The sequence below is a fragment of the Colletotrichum fioriniae genome (assembly GCF_027942845.1).
Source record: "Colletotrichum fioriniae strain IMI 355084 chromosome Unknown scaffold_7, whole genome shotgun sequence".
Classification (NCBI taxonomy): Eukaryota; Fungi; Ascomycota; class Sordariomycetes; order Glomerellales; family Glomerellaceae; genus Colletotrichum; species Colletotrichum fioriniae.
The window spans coordinates 1,170,013-1,190,911 of record NW_027076843.1 but is presented as its reverse complement, the minus strand read 5'-3'; the positions used below and the strand labels follow the sequence as shown (position 1 = coordinate 1,190,911).

The 20,899-nt window shown below is 53.2% G+C and overlaps 2 protein-coding genes across 2 annotated transcripts; one reads left to right on the top strand and one right to left on the bottom strand.

Moving 5' to 3' along the window:
• Nucleotides 1-563: 563 nt before the first annotated feature.
• N0V96_006491 (uncharacterized protein) lies at nucleotides 564-1,767 on the bottom strand (the record flags this gene model as incomplete). The annotated part of the gene is made up of 2 exons (XM_053194960.1): nucleotides 564-1,326; nucleotides 1,418-1,767. The coding sequence occupies 2 exons, from the start codon at nucleotides 1,765-1,767 to the stop codon at nucleotides 564-566; spliced, it is 1,113 nt and encodes a 370-aa protein (XP_053047531.1).
• A 15,432-nt stretch (nucleotides 1,768-17,199) lies between these two features.
• Nucleotides 17,200-18,642, top strand: N0V96_006490 (uncharacterized protein; the record flags this gene model as incomplete). The annotated part of the gene is made up of 3 exons (XM_053194959.2): nucleotides 17,200-17,635; nucleotides 17,689-17,828; nucleotides 17,881-18,642. The coding sequence occupies 3 exons, from the start codon at nucleotides 17,200-17,202 to the stop codon at nucleotides 18,640-18,642; spliced, it is 1,338 nt and encodes a 445-aa protein (XP_053047530.2).
• Between the last annotated feature and the right edge of the window lie 2,257 nt (nucleotides 18,643-20,899).

The window sequence follows — 20,899 nt, the reverse complement described above, 5'->3', positions numbered from 1 at the left end:
ATTGGTTTCAGTCGGTCGTCAGCACCAGTTGTCGCTCGGTAAGTAAAGTGATGAGAATCCTATAGTTGGTTCAAATTCTAACCAGAGACATCCTAGAGTGTGCCCCCTGCATTCGACTCTCTTCGGCGTATCCGTCACTGGATAACGGCCAACGTTGATGACAACATTCTTTCCGACCTTCCTGACCTAATTTCAGAGCGACACTCCTGGTGGGAGCCACTCGTGGCGCACGTTATTTCTACCGAAGGCACTTTGTGTTTAATCTAGAGGAGACACAGGGGCATCGATAACCAAACATTTGGAGAGAGATGCATTTCGCAGAATACGTCACGCTATTCTTTCTGGAGCACTCTTTATTTGCAATTCTTGCTTTCTTATGCAAGTGTTTGTTTCCTATTGTGCATCTAAGGAAGCGAGTGCGCTTCCGCCATGTCGTCATGTCTCGAGTCGCCCATCTCCCTTTTGAGAGAATTCCCCATCCTCACACTATGAGAGATCAGGCCCAGGATCACACATCTGTCTCTATGTACATATAGGGTACCTGTATAGCTATCGAGAATGCTTCACTCCCCGCGGACGTAGATGGCACTATCCGTCTCGTCAATGGAGTTCTCAATGGCAGCAGTGCGTATGAGGTACTGTCGCATGTCGGAACCCTCAATAGCCCACGACTTGACGACTTCGAGGCCCGCCTCGGCACACATGTTGCGAACGTCCGCCTCATTGCGCTTGTGGGCGTCGAACCAGTCGATTTCCAGACCCTCCTTCAGCGTCTTACCCTCTTTATCAGCAATAACATCGCGCTTTGCCTTGAGGAAGAAGCGGTGGCGCTTCTCGTCCTCCTCGATTTCACCACAGATATCCCAGTCCTCGGGCTTGAAGACATCCTCGCCAAGGAGGACGTTGGCGTGCTTGAAGCCGTTGTGGAAGAATCTCTCAAAGAGGATGGGGTGGGTATGGTAAGCAGCCCAGACCTTGGTCGAAGTGACGTCGTGGCCATCCATGCCGGCGAGGATGAGGTCGTCCGGGCGCATGAGGGCAGCCCACTCACGGAGAGAGGCAACGGCCTTCTTCCAGGGGTCGTTGAAGAGAACGGAACCCAGAGAGAGGAAGACTCGAGGGGAAGGGATGTCGTCGCAGAAGGCAAGGCCTGCCTTGAAGTCACCCCAGAGGCCTGCCATGCGGACGCTACCGGCCGCGTGCTCAGGGGCCAGGGCCTCGAGGTTGCAGGTCAGGGAGTGGTTCGAGATGTCGAGGGCGAGGTATGTGGCGTTGCGGCCATGTTTGGCCAGTTCCTTTAGGAGAAAGTTGACCTTGCGCATGTCACTGTAAATGGAAGAAAAAAGGAAGCTGGTCAGCTAAATGATACCTGAATGTATAACATAAACAAAGGAAAGTGAGTGATTCTCCTGCTTACCCAGCACCCAAGTCAATCATGGTCGCATCGTTGGGGATGTAGACGGTCGCCATCTCCTCGCTATTCTTCTCAAACAAGACCATCTCGTCGCGGGTCTGGTAGAACTCGGGGGTGAAGATGACCTCTGCCCAGATGGCCAGTCCCTCGTCGTTGTACAGCAGCTCGTCGGGCATGGTCGGGACTTCACTGCCGCCGCCGCCGCCGCCGCCGCCGACACCGGCATTATTGTGCTTGTCCTTGGCCTGCTTGGCGGCAACGGTGAAGACGCGCTGGAGGTCCTTGAGGATGGTGGAAGACATGCTTCCGCCGCCAATGTCGAGCACGCTGCCGTGAGCGGGCATGTTGGACATTTTCGATTGGGATGGCATTGTTTTCTTTTCTTTTTTTGCCTTTTGCTGTTACTTGTCCTTGTGACTTGTAAAAGGATGTCGGAAAGGGAGATTTGAAAGGGGGGTGCTGGCTTTTGGTACTGCAGGTTGCCGTCTTGGTTAATGTTTCTTTCCGTTTTTTCCTGGTTCTTTAGAATGTCGGTGAGAGAAAGGACGGAGGGTTGATATTGTGTAAAAGTAATGAAAATATCAATGGACAGAAAGTGTCCGACTCTGTGTAGGTGGTAAAGTAGAAGTTGATGAGGGTTCATACAAAGGAAAGTGCTCGGCGATGGAGCTTCCAGTCGATGCTTTTATACATGTCTTTCTGCACCCCCAGAGAAGAACTCCTGAATCACTCACCGGGCTTCCCCTTCGTCATCAAGAGCATGCCGTTATTCACATTTTTCCTGCACCTTCCCTTCCCTTACCCCCCCGCCGACCCTCCTTTTTCCCTCATCTCATCTCATCCCTGAAAGCCCTGACTGAGCCAACCCTTCACCGGCGAGAGAGAAAAAGAGAGAGGAAGGGGGATCTGCCTCATTCACACTCTTTGTCTTTTGATAGTACAATATCAAGTAGCTTACCACTACTACTACATACTACATCATTATAAGACCTGCGATATTTAAGTGGATGGGGTGAGGGGAGGGGTGTGAGCATGGAAGGTCTCTCCTTACGCCTCTCCCTTGGCAAACACACATACCCATACATACGCGCGCCGAGCGAGGTGGTGGTGTTTGTTGACAAGAAGCCATATCCCACTCGCCCCCCTCTCTCTCTCTGGTTGGATGCTAGCCACGAGGACAAGGAGAAAGATGCATGCACGTAGTAATGCCACTGACGATTCGAGGCAAAGTGCCAAATCACTGACTTACACCAAATGAACCAAGCACCCCCACTCTTAACGTTTGACTTGACGTTATTCGATGCCCGGCTGCAAAAGAAGGCAAAAAAAGGGTTTCAGCAGCTTGAGCAGCTGAACAGCCCAAACAGAAAATCTGACAGGCAAACAAGAGTACGCGCCTCAAGGTACCTTGTTCCAGTCCGTAAGTGAGATGTCGAATCCGCCTCGTCGTAGACGGGTACATTTCCCGATGAGACGTCTCTGAATCTCTCACAGCCCTGTTCGTGGTTAGGCTGGGGCAAAGCCAGTCAGGCTCATTTGACAACCTTGACACATTGATTACAGGGCCCGCGCTAGGACCGGCGCGGGTCTCCTCTTGTCTCATTTCTCCTCCTCCTCCTCCATTATCCTGCGCTTAGAGCGTCACACTCTTCTCGGAAACGTCACTTTTCTTTTCCTTTTTTTTTTTGGTTCCTTGACCGTTTGGACGGGACCAATCCATCCCAACCCAGAGGAACGATAAAACAACAATGGCGTCCGAAAAGGAACAAAAACGAAAGGGGTGTGGTTGGAAAAGGGACGGTGGTGGTGGTGGTGGTCACCGACGCCGCAACGCGGGGGTCGCAGTCAACGCGAATAAGGAGTGAGGACCGGGCCGCTTCGGGGGTCGTCGGAAAGAAAGAAAAAAGAAAAAAGGAAAGGACTCGGCGGCGTAGATCATGCGGAGGCGGGTACCACGACCGACGTTCCGCGCTTCCTGCTTTCCTATTGTTGGGTCACAAACATGTTAAATGCTGGGCCTGCATGTTGGTTTCCGGGGGCGAAGATGCGGCAACTGATTTATTGGTCCTGCAGTTTGCCTCTATGCAGCGGATAAATATGGCGAGATTTCCTCTTTACAAGAGGTCATGATGGGACGAGAACGAGCTTGGATCCGACAGTCGCAAGGGACTCTCTCGCATATGCGCTGGCTCGCTGGTCTGTTGGGGGAGAAAGTAGGGTGGATGGCCACCGGCCGATATCCTTTCCTCGGTCAAGACAAAAGAGCGAATCCGACGCGACCCCACGGCTGATTGATCGAGACGCCGTCAAATCGGGCTGACATCCCGCACATTTGACAGCCATGCCGCATAAGCTCGGTCAACCAAACCTGCCGTCCACGTAGGGCAGAAGGTGCAAATCGCTCCCCGGATTCAAGACGTCGGGCTCATATCTCTCGAGACTTTTTTCTCTGAAGCCGGGGAGGTGGGTATCTTGGGTCTCAATGTCGCAGATATGACTGGCTATCTTGCGTGATTTTCCTTGTACAGAAGGGGGATGAGTTATCGTATTAGTTATAAAGCTGCATCTTCACCGAGCTCCGACTGTCTCAACGCCTCATTTGATCTATCAGTAGGTTTTTCACACGTGGTTTGACGCAACGTATCAAGCCCCATTCTCAAGGACGGCAGGCCAAAGCAATCGATAGGCACGTAGTGTCAGTTGCAGCCTTTGCGAAGCCAAGTTGACGAGTTACAGGTGCTCCTTTCATACGGATGTGGTTCAATCCTGTCCGGCCGCAACACGTTTACTCGGCACGATTGGTCTGTGTGTTTCTGGGCCGTCCTTGGGCACTACGCACCGGCTCCGGGTTGGCTTCACGGAGCGGTCCGCCTAGTATCCGTAGGGAGATGACGAACAACGCAAGGCCTCTTGATGGTCTTTGCGGTCGTGGAGATCAACCACGGAATGTAACCCTGGGTTGTTGCAAATCCCCAAGCTTATCGTCTGTCCGGTTGAGACCGGCCTGGAGACGCGACTCAAAGACGAGAATGCTTCTTCATGGCCAAGAGCTGAAGATGCACTTGAACCGCCTGCGCCATACTCGCGTTATCCCGCTAAGGGGTTATGTTACGTGTCACGAAGTCTTGCTTATTGGCGGAGATGCGGTTGACCCTAGGCTCGATGTCTCGCCTGTTTCTAGCCGCATCGGGGCCTTGTCTGGCGGGTGACTCGCAACACCTGCTGGTCCGACTGGAAATTTGCACCACGAGAAGCTGATTCGTTGTCAAATGACTCCTTTACTGATGAGGAAACCGGGCAAAGATTATTGAAATGCAGCCCTGAGTGAGCTCAGCGCTCTGGTAAGGATGTGCCCGGAACCTTCGTTGGACCGTCATAGCGGGCCTCGGAGAATTGGCAGATGCCCACGGCCGCTCGGCAACGTCAAGCCAAACCCTGGAACCAGATCCAAGCATGAAGGTGGCACAGTCTGGAGCGGAAGGGCCAACGTTTCTGCCGCACGCACCTCGGAACAACGAGTCCTGCGGCCGGGCCCTCATTCTCGAACACAAACATGCCCTTCGTCTGGCGACGTCGAAGGGCTGTAAGCACAGAGCGCATCGAGTGCGTTTTCTTGCAGGTTTCGGGTGGTTTGAGCGCGCCCAGATTCGCTCATCCGACTGACCATATTACTCGGTAATTACGGGTGAACCATCGCGTCGGATGTCGATGATTCCAGCCAGACGGACGGGACCCAGGCTGACCGGGGTCGGCATTGCTCCCGTAAGATCGAGGTTCCCTGTTGAGTGGCCAAACCGCGCGGAGTCAGGCCAGATCAGGCAGCCTTCCTAGCTGAGCCATCGTCATGGATCTCCCCGCTGGAGCCCGTACCGTTACGCAAGGTCCACGACGAACGCTACGACGCTCTCTCACAAGTCAAAGGCAAGGCTGATGGAGCCAGACAAAGCTTGATATTCGATCTTTGAGGCTTTATCCACCCGAACAGCATAGATGGGTCGCATTTTAGGCTGCCTGCGTAGGCATGATAGCCTCGTATTTGAAAATCCAGAGGGATTTAACAGCCCAATCCTGACACGGAGTCATGTCGATTCAACATCCTCTTTTGTGCCTGTTTATTACAAGGAAGACTGGCAACTCTGATAACCGCCACGCCACGCATACGACAGAGAGCGAACTGTATTCGTACCATGAGCTGGAAGAGTGAAGTGGGTATCTCCCAGCGGCCGTCGGCCCCGATGAGGGTGTGGAGCAAGCGGCTCAGCCTGTGAAGTTTGAGGATTCTTGACTCAGTCCTCGCCATTCGGCCGGAATGAACCTTTGATGGTGGTTTCAGAATTTGAAGATGCTTGAGCGATCAATTCGCCTCCTGTGCACCTGGACAGGATGAAGAGACGAAGGTTGAGATGACCGTTGGTAGAAGCCCGATGCTGCCCAAGGTGGAGGTCAACAGCCTCCAGTTCGGCCGGGACTCGTCAACGGGTGGCTATTATGGGAGGTGGTGGCGGCGGCGCCGTCGATACCTTCCAGAAGCCAAATAGAAGAACAGGACAAAATTTAGACGCGTGTGTGTGCGTGTGTGCAGCCAGCGTGACGTTTCGATTCCGGAGCGGCAAAAGTTGGACGCGTTGCCTGCCGATCTCTGCCCTGTATCCTCTTCTTTGCGTTTCCCCCGCGGCGCGTTCTCTTCCCGCCCGCAAGATGACTTTGTATGAATGGACCATTACTGAGGTGCTTGGCCATTGCCGCGGCCTCATGGAAGTGCTTTGTATCTGTACGGGTACGGATGTAGCTGATGAATACCAGTGGATTTGGACAACCATGTACATAGTGTGGTGTGTCAACTTTTTGCCTCGCTGCCAGGATGATAGTGGAACAGCGGAAATGCCGGTACCGCCGCAGAGTGGTCCAGCAGAAAAGGATGTCAAGGGTCGCCCATTTATGGTTGACGAATCCTAGACTTTGAAAATCGTCGGGACATGGTCTACCTGGGGAGAGAAGCGTCCATGCATCACCGTCTTCCCAGTGAAGAGGAGTGTGCACTTCTGTCTGGGGGGGTCCGTTGTGGTTGATGGTGGCTGTTGGAAACCAGAACGGCAAACAGGTCACGATGTTTTGAACTTTGCGACCCTATAATTCGACGATAGCCGTCAAACCCTCCTTCAGCAAGCATTGACGAAGGCCCGGCCATGAGCGGTTGACAGCTCTCGAGTGCAACTGTGCCCTTCAAGGAACACAGGAAGCCAGCGTAACATAGTCGGCCGGCGGTCATCTCGGATTCAGTTCATCCCACTCAGCTAAGTTTAGCTAACAGACGTAGTCTCCTCGTGTGAGTGGGTCTAACGAGATTTAACATGCACATCCCTTCAACTGCCGGAGCCTTGCCTGGCACTCCCCTGACTCCTGAGCCAGTGAGCCTTGACCTGACGTTGTAACTCGTCGCTTTCGCCTGGTCGATGCCAGGTAAGGCAAGCAACGCAAGGCGAAGCTAGCGCCTCCCTGTGTCGTGCCAATGAAGGGACGGATTGGTGTTGCAACTGACAGTGGTCGAGATCCCCAAAGGCCACGATTCGGCACGGGCGTTTCATGTCCAGATCGAGAAAGGATGATTGTCTGCGGAAATGGACGAAAGTATGCAATGCTGGACTCTTGACGGAGCGGCCGTTGATGGAGAAAGATTAGGTACTCAAACTGCTGCTGCGATTGAGAGCCTGAAGGGGGGGGGGGGCAACTATTGATAACGCCCTCGTGATGAATGTCTGAATTTTTTTATATCCTGACTAGCTCGCTGGCGGAAAGCATCCAGTTGGCTGACACGTGTATCCGCCACAATACGTTCCCCCTGGATGGACGTCAGGCTGACAGAGGCTTGGCCTTCATTGAAGTCTCTGCCGCATCAAATCAAGATACACCGTTCTGTACGGAGTAGTCTGGACGGATACCTGGGTAATTGGGGGCGGCTCTGAATGGGGCATTGACTTGGGTACGGACCGTACGGTAGATGTGATGGGTCATCCGCTGGTCGTGGTTGCGATCAGGCCCAGAGTTCATCTGCTGTGCCTAGCCCAGCGGTCCCCAGTGCGGCACGGGAGACATCTGGCTGGAAGACGGGTAGTTTTCTTCCTCTTGCATTGAAGGGATGTGATGGACGTGAGGCCGTTCCGTGTCACGCGTATATCCGTGAGTGAGGGAGGCTCGAATGCAGGGTGTAGGCGCGCTGCGCGCATCACTGGCTTCGATTTCGAATTGTCCAGGGCCAATTTTCATAGTCCGAGAGCCGCCTTGCTGCGTCGAGCGAAGTCATGCGTTGAATTGTCGTCGTCGTTGACGACCGCGATACCAATTGCTTCTTGGCGCCTGAGAATATAGACGTACGGATAGAAGAAGAATGGACGAAAATAGAAGTGATCTTCGGTTTCGCGGCCCTCACCGAAGCTGCTAGCATGACAAGGTCTGCCAAGGCTAAAAAAGACTGGTGAGTATCAGACAAGGATTCCATGAGTACGGGAGGATGTTTGGGTTTGGTCAATGGGGTGAGGCCGTGAGAGGACAATACTACGTATGGATACAGACACAGATACAATTTGCGGAGTATCGGGAAAGGGAAGAGCAGAGGCCACTTGCGCTTGGCCTGCAGGTGCCTCCCTCCGTTCGCATCACGGGGTAAGAAGCACCACCCGCCGGCCGGAGCTGACGATGTGTAGATGGAACAGAACTTGCCAGGCAAGGGGCAGGCACTGGCCATAGCCCCAAGGCATGAGGCTGGATCCCGCTGAATGCCGCTGAATCGAAGGAGGCCGGCAGCAGGACACGGTCAAGCCACGGCGGGAGGAAGCATCCCGCAGCTGTCGACCGTACAGTAGCCTAGTAGGTAAGGTGCTTCCTAGCGGTCGAGAGCGTCAAATGTGTTTGTACAGTTAGACGCACTGTCCGGTCATGGCTTTACAGTGTGCGGACTGCGGGGTGCCTGAGTAGACTGTCGAGGATCCCCTATTGTTCAGTACTTCGTACAGACACAGATACAAAGGAAACATGTGCGCCCTTACCTTTGAGTAGATAATTCTCCCGCTGCCAAAGGCATCGCTGGCTGCTGCCAAGAAACTTGGAACACCGTCAAGCCAGAGACAAACTTGGCCGCAGTAAGCCCAGGGGTCGCGTAGCACAATCGTAAGCGACCCTTCATGGAAGGATGAATAGAAAAGAATCCTGCATGGAACAATCATGGAAGCTGTCCAAGCCTCCAAGCCCCTAAGCTCAGGCGGTTGGCGTATGCCAATCTTCCATCTCTTGCCAGCCGCTGCCGACGTGTCTACTAGCAACGGCCATTTGCGCTAGAAGCAAGGCATCTCGCCTTAGCGCCGGTTCAAGAGCTCTGCGTGTTGACATGGTCGAGTGCTTAAGAGATGGTAAAGTGGTCAGGGGTTGTGTTGATGCCCGCGTTGCTGCTGATGATGCAACAGCAACCTGCATGCCGATGGGCAAGCAGAGAGAGCATGGAGTCGGATCCTATTCGTTACCTGATGCCACCCGCCCAAGACTCGGCCTAGGCTGGGCCCAATTCCTCAGCTGGCAAACATACGAGATAATACACTCTCAACCTGTATTCGTCACCACTAGTGCTTGGTGACCAATCTGGACATATTTTCTGAAACAGATTGTCCCGACACGCCTCGCAGACTGAGTCGTACACGCACGATTTAGCTCATGTTTGCCGTTTGGGACGATGCGCGATGCACCGAGTTGGTTGCAGACTGCCCGCAACCAGATTTACCTCGCCCTAACTATAGAGTACTAAGCTGAGGTAAGGCACGGTATTCTGTATGTCCGTACTTTGTCGCCTAATCGATTGACAGCAAATCTCAGCAGAGTCTCTTGCTTCCGGCTGACCGCTTCCCTCATCTGCTTCTGCGCCTGTTCTTAATCTTGAATCGTCCGTGCCACATCGATTGATCTACTGTACTCACATTCGTGTGCTAGCCCTTCCACCTCTTTGCGGTCAAGAGGCTGGGGGGACTGGGGGTCAATGCCACCAAAAGCTCGTGAGCTTCGACAGATTGGGCTCTCTGTAACTGTAGTTGGACGGTTCGCACAGACAATCGTTGTTCAAAGTCGCCTGCGGCAATCTCCGCTGAGGCTCGCTAGTCCAATGACCTTGTCACCTGGACCACCCCATGGACCATGCATGACGGTTGTAATAAGCCGTGGGTTGCTTCAGCCGTGGGAGTCTGGGAGATGCCGTGATGCGCCCGTGCCTGAGCTGAGCCCTGGCGAGGCGGGTACGGGTACTGTGTATGTGTAAGTATGTGTGTGTGTACATACGGATACTAATTCGCAGAGGGCTGGCCGTCAATGGACCTTGGGATCAGTCTGAGCTTTCGGGAACAGAGCCGCGGAACATCATCACCTTGACCGTGGTCGACAAGGCCCTATCTACCAGTCTGGTCTCTTGTCGTAAGTGCTCTGGCGCCTGACGCTTGACGCTGGTCATGCTGCGAGCCTCACTGCATCGCAAATCGTCCAGTCCTTCAGCATCCAACCCTCCTCTGCAGCCGGCTGTCCCGTTCGCAAGTCAAGGCAGCCATGCGAGCATTCGAACGGGCGGCCAGGGCGACAAACATACGTCCAAAGCCCTCGGCGCGCTGTCAACGGCGTGTTTGAGGCCCCAAGGCCCGTTCTTGACACACGCCCCTTTACCATGGATCCTATAACGGTAAAGCCAATAAGCCAGTGGGAGACATCCCCCCAGTGTGCGCGCGCTCCCCGGTTCAAGGCTGATACGACACAAGGTGCCTGGCTCTGGGGCCTTGCCTTGTGCAGCAGAAAGTCCGTGTAATCTTGTGCTCGTCGGCCAATTACCCGGGGGGCCCTGTATATGTCCAACCTTCTCGAAGTATTGCAGAAGGAGTGGAGAGGAGAAAGAGGCCTTCCAGGGATAGATTGACATCGGGCACCCCACCCTCGTCGCAGATGAAGCGGCGAGACGGCGGCGCAGCCCATCCCTTTGACGCAGATGTAATTCCACGGCGGCTCACACGCCGTCGATGCCTTCTAGAAGAATTCTGGAAACCTTCCCCGCTAGGCCTAGCATCAATCTCCTGGCTGCACGCGAGGGCCACTAGGCCTCTCCACGCACTCGACTTTGCGCCAGGTTTGTACTCACATCCCTGTGGGTTTCTGGTCAGAGATGATGGCAACACCCCTTTTTGGCCGTTGCTCCCTAGCTCTGATGTCCAATCGTCCTCAGCGCAAAGGGCGGCCCCAAGAGTGGCAGAGTCCTCTATCATGATCATGAAGATCCTCTCCAAATAGACGGTATCTGCGCCTTGACGTCGTCGTTGTACCTTGACGCGTGATGACTATTAAGGCATCACAAGCCATGCATATTAATTATAAGCTTGACCGGTTTAGGTGAGGCCGATGAAGGGCTTCGGTCAAGGGTACCCAATCCGTGGAGAAATCATTCGACGTACGGCCGGATGTTAATGTGCAGAAATATTCGCCCTCGGAGCTCGAGAAAGTCGGTATAGCAATTTTTTTTTTACTTTGGCAAGGACACACTGGGCCAGAACCGCACAGAGTCGCCAAAGGTTTCCGAGGTATTTATTTGAGAATCAAGACGAAAAAAAGGGGCAGCAAGCATTACGACCATCGAGGATGTTGAGAAAAAGCCCATTTCAAGTTATTCAACTGTTGTCCTTCTGTCGCTCTTCCGATGTGGCCAATCTGTTTGTCGTCCCAAGAGCCGTGGGCAGACCCCCGGTTCCAATAATTTGGGCACATGACAACGGTGACGGCATCAGCCAAACCATCTTGTCAATCTCGAGCCGCTTGGCCTCTGCATCGACATTGACACGGCCCTCTACAGAGTTTTTGGCAAGCTGCCAATCTTTTCCAGAAGCAATGGAGCCCTTCCACGACCATGCCCCTTTGAATCTTTGGTATGGCGGAGCAGCCGGGAGCCCCTGCACCTTGTATTGTCGCACCCTCGCACCTTTTACAGGGCCCTTGGATCGAGATTGGCCATGCTAAGGCATCCATACGGCGTAAGACCTGGCTGTGCGCTAAACGTCAGTGACAAGAACCGGATAGGAATGGGCAAGAAATAAAAAGCAGGGGGTCGTTCAAACAGCTCCAGCGTAACTTTGTTTCGCGACTTTGATACGTGCTCTGAGGGCGGTAGCCAATTTGGAGGTGTCCGAGCGTTCATTAGATGGCACTCTGCACCTCGTTGTCGTAGCATTGCAGCCCACGGCATAATCAATGGAACTCGTAGAAGCGGCCGCCAAGAAGAAGTCAGCGCAAACAAGAGGGAAGCGACAGCATCTGCCGCGGCTGGGTCTCGGGTTGTCTTGATGAGCGTGGGAGATGAGTGGTGAAGAGAGGTGCGGTCAACCACCACTGTATCCATCTGTAATTTGTCGCAATTGGAGAGCAAGGGTGGATATTTGGACTCGCGAGGTACTTTGCAGTGCATGGGCAGTTGTATCGTCAATATTGGAACCCGTTTTGTTGTATCTGTACGGATACTGCGGCGCAATGGCGTTGCGAAATAGAGTGGCTTTGACCACACTCTGTGTGTCCTCATTGACAGCGCACGCTCGAGGGTGCTCGACCAGCGCCAACGGTGATTGCCCAATCGAGAAGGAAAGTGACCACATAGAAGCTTTGGAACATTCGTCCGGCGCAGGGTCATAGCACCGCCAAGTCTAGCTTATCTGATGAGCTTTGAGTGCTGCTGGGTAGCCGCTCACACGGAGCACTCCGTAGATGCTTGCTTGCGGACGTAGTCATCGATAGGCGGGCAGCATATTGGCGTGCGGTGCCGGATGAATAGTAGTCGCTACGCTTCTCCAGAGAGCCAGAGAGGTAAATGTCTGTCTAAGAGGATGAAGACATTCAGCATTTCATCACTGGTCCAACATGCTTTGTTGCATTCGAAAGAAAGCAACGCAAGGGAGAGTACTTTGGGTTGCCACGCAGCTTGGTTGAGTGCTGGCTTGGAGGAAAAGCGAATCGACGGAGGCAAGACCTGACTCTCGACTCACGACTCTCGAGGCATAGGAAACACATGCGAGCACCCAAGCCCCTGGTCCGCCCTATCGTAGGTTTTGTCTGTGGGGTTGCGAAAGGTAAATTGGATGTGCCATTCTCGCTCCTGAGTGGGAGACGAGCGACCCACTACCGGGGTGGAGATGATGGCAGAAATAACCCGATTGTTTGATGATGACGAGGCAAAACGAGAGAAAAGCCAAATGGCATTGCTGGGGTCTGTGCTAGGCGAGGGCAGCTGCCAGCCAGCCGGAGGCATACTGTGTGCATCCGAAAGGTATCGGTAAGGTAAGGTACGCAATAAGGCCTGTCGATTTGGCGAGGTACCCCTGAGCTGAATGGAAGGATGGAAGAAAAGAAGGGGGTCGAAGAAGTTTGAGAGTTGGATGCATTCGTACAGTATTACTTTGCGTCTGCATGGCGGCGGGCTGAGGGTGATGATGATGGGCAGCGGAGGTGACAGCGGTAGCGGGTTCAAGTGATGAAAGATGGTCCCCTATTCCCCTTTTCGTCCATTGATGATGCATTGCTTGCAGATTGGTCTGACAACGAGCGGGATGTTTGTCTGCATTGTCGAGGGCCCATTTGTAGATTGCGTTGATGGTGTTGAGACTCGAGGGCAGTGGCCTTGTGGTGCTCCGTCGGCGTTGACAAGCTGCCAGCCGCAAACTGTCGATGGCATGAACCCAGTACGAAGGTCAGCCGCAGGGCCTCAGCATAAGGTAAGATAAATTGGGAAGAGGCAGAACAGGGGACGTAACGGATGGGGAAAAGCATAGTAGGAAGTTGAATGAGGTTGCACTTCACGTCCATACGAGTGCCTTATTCACATTGAAGAAGGTGCGGTGTCGTGGTAGGTACCTCTTCTTGTGGTGTATGGAGAAGGGACATGATGTACACCTGTTGGGAGGCACCAGAGGCAGGTGCAAGGCCGCGTCTCTCTCAGGTTACTGGCATTTGCCATTCTAATCACTTACCTCGTGCGAGCCGCTGCGTCTATTCTTGCCTTGAGAATCTGTCCAGGAGAAAATGACGCCGTCACGTCTTTCATTCTTTCTTTCTCAAGCTAAGGTATCCATAAGAGATGCATAGGAAATGGAACGCGCAGGAAAAACGGTTGCTTCAAGCCTAGGTAGAGCTCGTAAGATGGTCACAACCCCTGGAGGTCGGCGGTGGCCCAACCGGCAGCACAGAGACGATCGCCGCCGACTCCAGGTTGAGCAGGCCCAGCAGTGTGGAGCAGAGACAGGGACGCTGAGCACTGGAGTCCCCTTCCACTTGCCGAAGAGACAAGATCGGCCTCGCACTGTCTGAACTGTGTACACCGTGCATCGGTAAGGCACAGCAAGAGAAGTCGGTGGCAGGCACAGTTCAAGGTGCCTCGACATATTGAACATCGTCACGGCAGGTACCAGCCAAGGCAGGAGAGGGAGGATGGGAAAGAGAAAGAGAGGGAGTACCTTACCTACGTAGTAGGACGTGGGGCGAAGCAGAAAGAGAGAGAAAAGGGCGAGGAAGGTACAACAGCAGGGCAGGGGCGAGTGGAGAGCTCCAAGACAACAAGGGAAACCTGGAAGGGGGCAGGCCGCACGCACCCTCGTACCTACCCATAATCGGTTCATGCTCTTTCCATGCGGCAACACCAGCCCGAACCGACCTGAAAAGTACGTTGCCACGTCTGGATGGGTACTGTGGTACCTTACCTTAGCATGATTGTCGTCTGTCTCCACGGACCAAGTACCCAAGTATCCAAGTGCCTTGCAAAAGTGCTGAGCGTGAAGTGTGTTGTAAAGTATACTTGTACCCCCGTACCCATGTACTGCCGTACCTTACCTCGCACCCCCGTTCGTTCCTGCTTCAGCGTCCATGGCCCCCAGTTGTCCCAGCTAAACCGTTCGTTTCAATTCACCAAGCTTCCGCACTTGGGATCTCACTTGACCTGACTTGGGGGGGAGGGTGCGCTCTCTGGTTCTCGACATGTCATGTACCTTCTCTTCTTGTTCCAAGACTGACGATACGTGCGTGTTGCGTGTGTGCGCAAGTCCATGTGTGAGTGTGATGTGTGAGCATACCGTCTGTACCTTACGAATACAGACGGAAGATATCTGAGGTTTGTGAGATGTGCGTAAGGTAGGTACTGATACGTGTGATTGTGTGGTGGGAGCAATGGGCCAAGCAGCAAAGGTACATCGTCGCCCAATTTGTATGCTAGAAAGATATTCATATTACACGTTGTCCTCTTTCCTCTTTTTCCAATTTCTCATGTCCATAGTCTGGTCTGTCTACCTCTTTTCGTACCTGCGTATCCGAACGACATTGTTCGATTCATAAGATTAATAAGGATTCCGACGCCAACCCTCTATCCATCCATCCATCCCACCCATCCAGCAAGTTACAACAACCCAAAAGCCAAACCAGTCATACATACCCTACCGTACGGATACTTTGTGTACCGACTCGATTCGACGACTCGACGTATCGACCCCATTCTTTTTTCTCACCGATCCGTTTTACTACGCAAACCACACCAGTCCCTCAGGTGCAGGAACAGGAGTAGGAGCAGGAGCAGCAATACGGACAGGCCCAGCAACAGCAAGCTGTATCCGTACTGCGTGTGCGTGCCGTGCCCCTACATCGCACACCCTCCCCCCCTCCCCTTCCTTCCATTATTCCTTCCTTTCTTCCATCTCCCCCGGTCTCACTAAAAGGATCGTCTCCGTGGTTGACATTTTTATAACACCTGCCGAACCCCGTCCGTCCGTCCCTGTCTGCGCTCCGCTTGCTGCGTCACAGCTTCTTTTCCCTTCACCTTTCCCCCTTGCTCTTTCCCATACAACGCACAGCACACACAACCCTCGACCCTCGACCCTTTGCACGCCAACGCCAACGCCAACGCGCCAACTCGCAACCCCAACGCCAAAAAGTCAAGGGCCGACCTTACACCACCACCTTGCTCCCTCCTCTCACCTTGACTTCCTTCTCCATACATATTCATACCCTTCCTCTGCCTCTGTAGCACCGACAAAACTCAAGTCAACCGTGCTTTCTTTTTTCTTCTTCATTTTTGTCCCATTCCTCCATTTCCTTGCGACGGGCAACGTTCCCATCTCCAACCCCCAGAAAAGAAATCCCCCTACGCCTACCGATACCCATCCTTAAGATACCCATTGCTCTCACTCTCTGCAGTAAGTGAAGCTTCATTTTTTTTCTTCCTACTATCCCTATCCTTCTTTTGCATTCGCATTCCCCATCCCTTGCCGTCTACACCTCGTCATTGCGCTTCAAGGTCAATTTCGAGTCTCAGCCCAAAGCTTCCCTTTCAACCTTTGCAACACTTCCATATGTTGCTTTATTTCCGGCTTCACCTTGCTTCCGCTCGTTAGTCAAACAGTAGCACTGAAATCTTTTGTCATCGCGTCTTCCATTCTTGTGGCTATGCCCGCGGGCTTGTTGGCCGGTTGCTGCACAAACGATACGTACCCTGCACCTACACCTGCCGCGCCTCCTGGCTGTGGCTGCCCTGGCGTCTCCTGCCAGGTGCTGCTGCTTCAGCAATTTTTCCCGCGCTTTTCCTCAGAGACCCACTTTTCCTTCCCTAACCCTGCCGGACCGTCTGCACCCCCGATCAAGGTTTCTTGGCCCCTGTTACCTCATCTCTCGTCCGAGACCTCCTACACGCGAACTTTGACAAACACCCACCCTATCTCTCTTGACACAACTGGTCGAGCCCTCGGTCCGGAGGCACCAGTCTTTTTTTTCTCTTCCTCTTCACTCATCCTTTGGCTTTCGCACATGCTCTGCTGTGCATGCCACATCAACTTTTTCTCTCGATTGTCCACTGTTAGATGCCGACGAGATCACTAACCAGTGGCGCGTCATCTAGGTCATATTGACTGAGCCGCCCTCTATACCTTGACTATCCCTCTCATTCTCCTTTTCCGTCACCTGTCGGCTCAACCACGCATATCCGAAAGAAAGGCATCCTCATTCTTTCCTCAAATACGACGAGCGGTCAGCATACGTCTTGACCCCGCGACTTCCCGGCGTATACGTGGTGGGCTGTGCCTTCGACAAACAAATTTTTCTGTTGCGCCACGTCACGATCCTGAGTTGTGACGACGCCGGAGATCGCTATATATCTCGGAATACCAAACTACAACCGCCCAAACGAGCGTCCCGGTCAGAGATCCGATTGATCATCACATCGTCACTTCAGTACGGTCGAGGCGAAGCTCAAGTCTAGTGGATAGCCTGACTTCGAGAACGAGCAACATACTGGTCTGTGATCTGTGATCGGTCTGTCCCGGATTCCATCCACCATCCGCACAAGGTAAGCCTGCGAGCGAAACCCGTCAGTCTGATTCAAATAGCCCGCAGCCAGGTGCTCCTGGCACATCTAGTCATGCCACAACCCAACCCAGGCTACCCCCGCCCTTGACAACTCTACACAACCCTGCCTGCGGACGCTGCTCAAACGCTCCCACTCGTGGCGATGTGTTGCCCCCCAAAAACCTCGCCCTTACACATATCCCTTATTCAGAGCCTTTGCCCCTCGGAAGATCACCACGCTAACAACCTTCTCTCTAGACAGTGCAGTCTTTATAAACTCAAAGTCACCTTCGTCTGACGCGGAGAGTCGTCCGAAAACATATTTCAAGCTGGCTATCCACGCAGGGATCCCGACTATTGCTAGCGATTTTCTTCGCCGTAATATGAGGTCGCCTATTCCGGGCGAGGTAATGGACATTGGCAACTTGATGAATCAAAGAGGTGCCGCCGCTATGCAACACATTCACAACGGAACTACTCCCGAACGTCAAATGCATCAACTCCCCCAACTCACCGCAAGAAACATGCCCGAACCACCTATGGACCGTGCCGGTTCTCCCCACGGCTCCGAATACTCTCAACACTCTCGTCATACAATGGAAGGCGTCCCGCGTTCCTACCCATCACCCAGCGCCATGGTCGGCGCTCCTATGCAGATGCAGATGCCTGTCTCCCACATGGGACCTGGCCCTGTGATCCTGCCCGGAATCCCTCAGCACGATATGTCTCAGGGCATGCCTCAGTACAAGGCGCCCGAGCAGCAGGCACCTCAGCAGCCCACCAAGGCTTACCCGTGCAGCACATGCGGCAAGGGCTTTGCTCGCCGAAGTGATCTTGCCCGTCACGGTATGTTGCAAATGAGGATCTGTAATACTTGATCGCTGACTTTCGACTTCCAGAACGTATCCACAGCGGAATCCGCCCTCACGTTTGCGATTTCCCCAACTGCGGAAAGCAATTCATTCAGCGATCTGCTCTTACTGTCCATCAGCGAGTCCACACCGGAGAGAAGCCTCACATGTGTGAGCGTTGTGGCAAGGTAAGCTGACTCCCCAATAAGGAATTCTCTTCTGTGTGCTAACATATCTTAGCCTTTCAGTGACAGCAGTTCCTTGGCACGCCACCGTCGTATCCACTCCGGCAAGCGTCCTTACAAGTGCCCGTACGCCGATTGTCAGAAGACGTTCACTCGCCGTACTACCCTCACTCGGCACCAAAACCACCATACCGGTACGGTAGAAGAGGCCGCTGCGGCCACCGCTGCTGCTCTGGCTGCTCGTGGAGCTACTGGCAAGCCGAACACGACCCGTTCTGACGGAGATGCCATGTCCAACCGCGGATCGCCTCTTACGACGCCTTCGCCTGGCCAGCGGACTCTCTCAATGTCCCCCAGTGCCGACAGCATGCACCGTGCAAACTCTGAGTTCCAGTACATGGGCAACAGCTCTCTTCCGGTTCACCTGCAGCGAGACATGCACGTTGGCAGCCCGGCATCGACATCTTCCGGGGGCTACAACACTGGTATGCGACCTACCTCGCACCCTACCAGCTACGGACCACCTCCGACACTCGAGCCCAGTGTCGAGCAGCACTCTGGCCCCGGCAGTGCTGGCGGTAGCCCTCACATGGGTTCCGTCGGATGGCAGTCTCCATCGCACGTGCCGTCGCCCTCGCACAGCAGCAATGGCTACACTTACCCCGACCCCGACGCCTACCCCTCTGCGCCTTCGCTCGGTGGCCAGATGTTCTACGGCAATCCAGCTCAGGTCCGCCGCCCTCAGAGCACTGAGCCTCCCGCTGGCGCCTATGATATTAAGGGCCGTCAAGGCGAGCTTTGGGCAGGTGCTCACTAGGAACGGCACATGTAACACTATCGCCAGCAGACACTCCTGAAGTCCTTTTGGGGTTATCAGCATGCGGATGGCTGGAAAGATTTCCTTGGTGTGGATTCATCTTCTTCTTTTTGCGGTACGAAAAGTTTGTGCATGGCAAAGGTGGGGACGGTAAATAACATACAACTTTAATATTGCGGGCTGCACCGGGACAAGGTCAGGAAGATACCAAGGGGCGGGCAGTCATCCGGTTCGTTTTACAACCGCCTTTTCTTTTGTTATCATAGACTGGCGGGAAGCACACACTTCATGATGGCTGGGTCTCCATGGGCATTGGCTGGAGGCAAAAAAGGTTGGGAGGAGTTCCCAGACAGGACACGGCGTGCGCTTGAGCAGCACGCCGACGGGATTGGCGGAGACTCGCTCGATAAAGGAACGTGCCTCTTTTTTTTTTTCTCTTTTCTGATATGCAATGTTTTGTATGCAACACTGTACTCTGTACTAGACAATGAATGCGCGTAGCAATCTGTTTCTCTCCTCAATCGTACTACTTGTCACTGGTGCATGCATGTTTCTCCTGGGTTGGAAAACGAGAAAGACGACGGAGCTAGAGCCGTAAGTTGACTGGGAGAGCTTGAGGACCGATCTCATAATGGTCAGTGTGCGCATGCATTTCTGCTTGCCGTGTGCGGCGTGCCTATGCATCATCAGTGGAGGTGGGAATTAATCTAGCTCCCGTTGGAGGGCGATCCGGGGTTGGCGTGTGTGTCCCACTCCCTAACGCACGCTGCACTTGGCGGTTGATTGATTGACCAATTCCCAGCCGAGAAAAAAAAAAATGTCGCCAATTTTGTTAAAAGGTACTACAAGGCGAACAGGTTGGGTGTTGCGCGTTCGTTGTCACGTTTTCTGAAAAGTTAGGCAGGTGTTATGAAATGATTGGTAGATGTTAGTTGTGCATACTTTTTTGGTTGTGCTTGTACACACATGCGCGCACCTTCTCTCTCGTTCACTACTTGTTGTCTCTTACTCATCACACATCCATCCTTCCTGAGGCTGTGAACCTACATTCAATGAGAAATCTTTGTGGGAGGTAAGTGGGTTGACAACATAGGATGCTGGTCCAAGGCGCCCCTGCTTATAATCCATGCCATTACTGTAATTACGTACTGCGCTCTTGGAAGCGTGTCTCCGAGAGATGTATAGGCGATAAAAAGTGGTAATAATAGTAATGTGATCGCAGCAGCAGTGATAGGTATAGTAGGAACAGTGAAATTGGAGCCAAGGTACCGAGTGGCATTACATCGTGTTACCCATTTGGAAGGGTGCTTGTCGACAGGCAGCGTGTGAGTTATGGTGTGAATTCGAGTTCGGTGTCAAATAAGAGGTCTTTCAGTCGGATTTTGTCGCAAAAAATCCAGGCCTCGAGATCTACTACCCTATTAAAGCACCTACCCAAAAGTGGCTATCGTCGGTGCCATCCGGGCAAAAGATGCCTCTACGCGAGATTAAGAACGGATATGGGTGAAATAGTTGAGGGAGGCAGGAACAAAGTTGGGAGAGAGTGAAAGTCCAGGTCTGGGTTATATGTATGACAACAATGATGACGAAGGAAAATGGTTGGTGGTAAAGCATCTATGAACCAGGATCGGAACCGAAGCGCCAAGGCTTACGAAACGAATCCGAGGCGATTTTCTCTCTCTCATCGTCCTCTTATTTCCCTATCCGTACCTTTTTCTGTTCACGTACCATGTAATCAGAAATGATGATATAATCAGAAAATCATAAAGCCGGAGGGGGAAGCGAGGCACATGGCGTTTGTTGTCCCGAGTTCCGTTTTCAAATCAACTTGCGCCTTTCCGAGTTCTGTGGTAAGCCGCGCGGGAAATGATTAGTGAACTTGCACTTGTTCCCTGGGCCAATTTTCTTTGGATCTCGACTCTTGAGTGGCCTTGCGTGTCCATGGTTCAAGTCAAACGTGAGGGGGAAGCCGGCGGGATCCGGTGGGATCTGACATTTCCATTGTTGAATCCGAAAGGCTGATGCGAGATAAGTCAGGTTTTTGATGATTTTGATGGTTCTTTTTCCTGGCCATAATGTTATGAATCAAAGGTGGTGATGCCGTGACGGCCTATGTTCGAGTACCTCGGGTTTCGGGGCTGGTTGGGTAGAGAGAATAGACACGCCCACATCGCACCGGAGAAAGTGGTCATTGTTCTTTGGATTAGTAGTCGATAAAAAGAGAAGAAGACAAGAGCCCGATGATGAGGGTGTGTCT